This window comes from Oryzias latipes, chromosome 9 (genome assembly GCF_053564925.1).
Source record: "Oryzias latipes strain Hd-rR chromosome 9, Olatipes_Hd-rR_3.1".
Classification (NCBI taxonomy): domain Eukaryota; kingdom Metazoa; phylum Chordata; class Actinopteri; order Beloniformes; family Adrianichthyidae; genus Oryzias; species Oryzias latipes.
The window spans coordinates 2,952,254-2,958,042 of NC_136245.1; the positions used below are offsets into that span (position 1 = coordinate 2,952,254).

Consider the following 5,789-nt stretch of genomic DNA (forward strand, 5'->3'; position numbering starts at 1 on the left):
AAAGTTAATGTGTTGTGTGTTAAGTTATGTGTTGTGTGTAAAGTTAATGTGTTGTGTGTAAAGTTAATGTGTTGTGTTGTGAGTTATTGTGTTGTGAGTTATTGTGTTGTGTTGTGATTTATTGTGTTGTGTTGTGAGTTAATGTGTTGTGAGTTAATGTGTTGTGAGTTATTGTGTTGTGTTGTGAGTTATTGTGTTGTGTTGTGAGTTATTGTATTGTGTTGTGAGTTAATGTGTTGTGTTGTGAGTTATTGTGTTGTGTTGTGAGTTAAAGTGTTGTGTGTAAAGTTAATGTGTTGTGTGTAAAGTTAATGTGTTGTGTTGTGACCCTTCTGGGCCACCGTACATTTTAACACTATCAGTGAGTAAGCTGCAGCCCAACATTCAGTCACTGATGAAGTCAAAAGACCAGCTCCACATCGCTCATTAAGGATCCCAGTTTGCTGTTTTCATGTTTGTTTTAGCTAAATCTTGTTTTTCAGTTAAAAACGGTCAGTGAGGCCTCACTGTTCTATTTACATGTCTCAAAGAAAAACGTTCCAACTTTTTGTGTGCTACCTTGATAAATACAGAATCAAAATACTGATATATAAATTAAACCCTATTCTTTATCTTCTGCTTTTCATGTAGTGTGAAAAAATATTTTATTTGGCCCACAGGGGTGTCCAAATTTTTTTGCTCAAAGGGCCAAAATCTGAATGTGACCCTGGTCTGAGGGGGCAGGGATGCCCAGTTTAGTTTAGTTTAGTTTAGTTTAGTTTAGTTTAGTTTAGTTTAGTTTAGTTTAGTTTAGTTTAGTTTAGTTTAGTTTAGTTTAGTTTAGTTTAGTTTAGTTATTATCTATAGATTTCTATGTCTTTATGTTCATTATGATTGTGGAAGTGAAATGTTTTGCACTGTTTGTGTGTTTTCTTATTTTGCTGCACGGTGGTTTAGTGGTTAGCGCTCTTGCCTCACAGCAAGAACGCCCCCGGTTCAAGTCCCAGCTGGGGGACCTGAACCAGAACAACTATGGGGGACCCTTCTGTGTGGAGTTTGCATGTTCTCCTCGTGCATGTGTGAGTTTTCTCTGGGATCTCCGGTTTCCTCCCACTGTCCAAAAACATGCTTCATTGGTTAATTGGTCACTCTAAATTGTCCCTGTAGGTGTGAGTGTGAGAGTGAATAGGTGTGTGACTGTGGACATTCTACCCTGTGACAAACTGGGGACCTGTCCAGGATGACCCCTGCCTTTGCCCACAAGTGGCCGGGATAGGCTCCAGCAGCCCGGTGACCCAGAAGGGGATAAAACAGCAGAAGAAGATGAATGAATGAAAGGTGAATCTACAATTACTGGTATAAAGCCCATTGAGGTGATTATTGTTGTAATATTAGGCTATATAAATAAATTTAAATTGGATTATCATCGATGATCAGCTTCATTCGTCTGTCTGCGTCTTAAAATCCTTCCTGTTTTCATTTGTGTTGAAGATGATTTAATTACTGACCAGAACACAGTAAAAGTTGTGCCATAAAAAAGAAAAGATAAGTGTCAAATCCTCCTGAGAGTTCAAAGTTTAGGGCCCAGCAACCCACGTGATGCTCTGCACTTTTTTAATGTTTCTTCTTATTTAATAATTCCAGGTCTATTTTAGTCTCAGATTGTTCTGTAATCTCATGCTTCACCTTCAGGAAATTCAAAGTCTCACTTTGGTCACATAAAAACTCTTTTAATCTTCATCACTTTATGGTTCCAGCTTCCTCTGAGCTTTCTGCAGGATTTGACTGATGGTTTTTAGTACTTTTCCATTTTAAAGTATTTCTGTCTCTGCTTAGTGTGGTTCATTTGACTCAATCATAATAATATCAATAATCATAGTTTACTACATCCAGGTGAAGGTTTAGTTTGATGTTTTATAAAATGTCTGTATGTCCACAGATGACCCAGGAATGTGATGATGAGAAACTGCTTTAGTTTTTCTACTACTGTGTTTGTTTTCTACAAACATTTTTAAAGTAAATGTAATTTTATAGCATGTTCTCCTGTATTTAAGAGATAACCAAAGAACTACTTTACACATTCAGGTGACATGAGGCCTTGGAGCTGCTCTCTGCAGCAGCAGCTTGTTCCTCCTTCTCAGATGTAGAATTTGTTGTTTCTTTAAAGTAACAGGATGTCTGGAAAAACTGTTGATTGTCTTTTTCTGTGAGCGTCTCTGCTTCTGCTCTTTGAGGTTCTAATGTTGATTATAAAAAGAAAAGGAAAGTTTGGAACTAAATAAACCTTCTGAACATTTTAGCCTGAACTGTCCATGAGAGACGAGTGGATGCAGGAGGCAGGTCTGCAGCTGCAGATGTGCAGATTTATTTGAAGAACCAGACTGCAGAACCAGACTGCAGGGGGTCCGGGTCAGCCTGAAGGACTCTGATGGTCTTGTCTTTGCAGAATCTCCAACAGCTTCTGGTCGTAGATCTGGGCTCGTGGAGGTCTGTGAGAGTTCTGGACAGAAGGAGGGGGGGTCTGTGAGTTCTGAGGTTGCTTCCTCTCACAGGCTTTAGTCCTTCTCTGCTGCTGACCCCCCTTCGCAGCAGTGGGGGGGGTTTGACGCTGATGCTTCATGGGTGAGATAATAGACTTCCTGAAACGGCAGAGCAGAAAATTTCATGTGAAGGAAGGAAAGTTCCTGCAGCCGTTTGTTCCACAGAGAAGAGGAAAAACTGAAGTCTGATGATGTTCAGACTGAGGTTTTTCTGCTGGTTTTTATGACATGAAACTCTCAGAGATCCTTTCAGAAGGTTCTGGAACAATCTGTAACGTCTGCTTCATCCTTCAGGTCCATTTTGAAGAACCTTCAGGTCAGAATTAGAAGGTAGAACCAGAGGAGCATCCAGCCTCACAGCTCAGAGAGAAGATGGCTCCTCTGTCATGAAGGAGCTTTTTAGAGAACAAAGACACGGTTCATGAAGACAAACCTGGATTGTTATCAAGAACATGACAACTTCCAGACTGAAAGCTAAAGTCCAGGTGAGTCTTCATTTCCAGCTGCTGGTCATGTTCTGTCAGACTGCAGTCCTGCTTCTTCACAGATGTTCAAACATCCAGGAGTTCTGCTCTGACATCCATAAAAGTTCATTATTGATTGTTTGGGACTTTTATCTTCTTAAGTGTTTTTCTGGATGCTCTTTTATTGTGTTAAGTTTTTAATAACATTCAGAGGAGCTCTGTGATGTAGGATCAGAAAGTGTCAGAGTGGAGGAGCGTCAGTCTAACAGCTGTCATGAACTTCATGATAGTTTTTGTCCTGATGCAGCAAAAGTCTGTCTCTTCCAATAAAGTCATCTCCAAACATGTTTTATTTAAATGTAAATAAATTGTAGAAATAAAGAATAATTAACACACATGGATTAAACTCAAACTTCTCCTAAGGCTAATCATAAACTAAAACTTTATGATCTTTTCTGACTTCAGCTGGAGAAGCTCAATCGTCTGTGAGGCCAAACAGAGAAATCTGCTGCAGCAGCAGGAGGTCCGTCTGGTACCTGGGGGCGTTCTTCAGCTGGAGCGCGCTCTGTGGCGTCCTGACCCCCTCCTCCGTCTTCAGCAGCTGCAGCCTCCTGCTCAGCTCCTCCACGTCCTGAAGGTGTAAAACGGGGATGAGATGAAGCAGCAGCAGCTTCTTCCATCTTTGAGTCATCAGACACAAACTCTCTAACTTCCAGCAGTGGTGGGACGGCCCTCCTTTGGCTCCGCCTCCAACAGCTGCTTAGAGATGATGAAAAGCTTTTGGTAAAGATCAGAGGTCCTCATACCTTTCTGAGACTGAGGATCTGCAGCGAGTCCTTCTTCATGTTGGCCTTCACTTCCTCCACCTCACTGCAGTAGTTCCTGAGAGAGACCTGAAGAACGCCTTTCTCCTTGAACAAAGCTTTGTTCTGCTGCAGCAGGAGCTCTGACTTCTCCTTCACCTCTCTGAGCTCCTCCTTCTTCTCCTCCATCATCTGTGCCAGCCGGCTCTCCAGGAGCCTGTTAAATGTCTCCGTCTCCTCTGCTTCATGTCTGTTGGAGGACAAAGAGTCAAAGCCTGCGGTCCATCCAACATGGACAGGCTTGGATTCTCTGTCAGCTTTACTGTTTGGGATCTGAACACAGCTGTAGTTTAGCAGATTGGACTTTAGATCTTCGTTGGAGCAGCTGCTGCTCCACGCCGGGCAGCTGCTGCTTCAACTCCTCCTGCTGCTTCAGCTCCTCCTGCTGCTCCTTCATTCTAGCGGCTGGGAGGGAGGACAGATGAGGAGGAGAGGAGGTGTGCAGCTTTCCATGGAGGAGCATGTTGGATGCTCACCTTGCTGTGTGACCTCAGAGCTCAGCAGGTCCATCCTCTCCTGAAGCTGCAGCTTCTCCTGGTGGAGCTGCAGCTTCAGAGCCTGCAGCTCTGGTGTCTGGGCGAGCTGCTGCAGCTTCAGCCGCTCCTCCATGTCCTGGATCTGCTTGTCCAACTCAGCGGAGTGGTGCGGCAGGAACTGCTCCATGTCCTTCCGGTCTTCCTCCAGCCTGCAGCTCTGAGCTGACAGCAGCCTGTTCTCAGACCTCAGCTTTTCACGTGGGAGTCTGCATCTGAAGCAGGAGGAGGAACACAGAAGACCACAACTTCTTCTACTGCTTTCTCAAAGATTTCCTGCTAAAAGAGTTTGGAGTTTACCTCTGAAGCTCCTCCTCCAAACTTTGGATTTGAGCTAAAAAAATAGAAGTTTCTTTGTTGTTCATCATAACGGCAGACTTTTCTTCTTCTTCTCTTTCTTAAAATGTCCTGCTGTTCTCACTTCAACTGAAGTTTTGAAAAGCTGTTGTTGCCGTGGTGATGAGGCCTTCAGGGCCTTCACGGACTGTTGATCATATTCTTACTACAATTAAAAATAAATAAGCCTTTAATTTAACTTTAATCTGAAACATTTTCATCATTTTGTGAAAAACAAGAGCTGCAGTTTAGCAACAAAAGAAAAAAACACACAAAAAAACAAAACTGTGTAAAGTGGAGCTGTGTAACATCAGTAATTTCCAGAATCAAATTCAATTTTTTATTGATACGGTTTATAGTAATTATAGTAATTATATATTAATTATTAGTAATCTAATATGTTTTAAATATTTAGTATTAATCAGATACAGTGCACATGCTGTATTATTTATTAGTGATATAATAAACCAACACACAAATGATACTACAGATGTCCTGATCTGATCACATGATCAGAAGTTGGGTCTGATCTCGTAGTTTCAGACTCCCACTGTACATAAATAGAGACAGTGTGGAGAGGGTTCACTCTTTTAGCTACCTGGACGTGCAGATCACTGAGGATCTCTCCTGGACTGAAAACACCACAGCAGCAGTGGAGAAGGCCCAGCGTCTCCACTTCCTAAGAAAACAGGAGGAACAACCCGGAAAGGAAGCTGATGGTGACCTCAGGAAGTATGGAAGTGCAATAATGTTTATGTGTAATACATGTGTTTATCTATAAATGTATGTTTTATTACTTTACATTTTCTTCTGTTCTTTTTTCGTTTTTCGTTCTATATTTTTCTTAATTCTGTTTTCAACATTTACTTTTCTCATTCTTTGAACAGCTGGAGAGCACTGATGCATTGTTAGTGATTGCATCATTCCAATTCTGTCCTAAGAAAAAAGCTCCGTTGCCTAGCAACATGACATAATGACTCTAAGGCATCATCAAGGCCCTTTGATGATGCCTTAGAGTCATGTTGCTAGGCAACATGACATACAGCATGTGACCAACTGCTATATGACATCATG

At 41.9% G+C, this 5,789-nt stretch overlaps 1 protein-coding gene across 1 annotated transcript; it reads right to left on the reverse strand.

Annotated features, from left to right (window-relative positions):
• Positions 1-2,322: 2,322 nt before the first annotated feature.
• Positions 2,323-4,823, reverse strand: LOC101165787 (uncharacterized). Its single transcript, XM_020701108.3, has 6 exons — positions 4,680-4,823; positions 4,323-4,594; positions 4,110-4,251; positions 3,790-4,036; positions 3,520-3,614; positions 2,323-2,618 (listed from the first exon to the last, which is right to left on the reverse strand). The coding sequence occupies exons 1-6, from the start codon at positions 4,745-4,747 to the stop codon at positions 2,390-2,392; spliced, it is 1,053 nt and encodes a 350-aa protein (XP_020556767.1). The 5' UTR covers positions 4,748-4,823; the 3' UTR covers positions 2,323-2,389.
• Between the last annotated feature and the right edge of the window lie 966 nt (positions 4,824-5,789).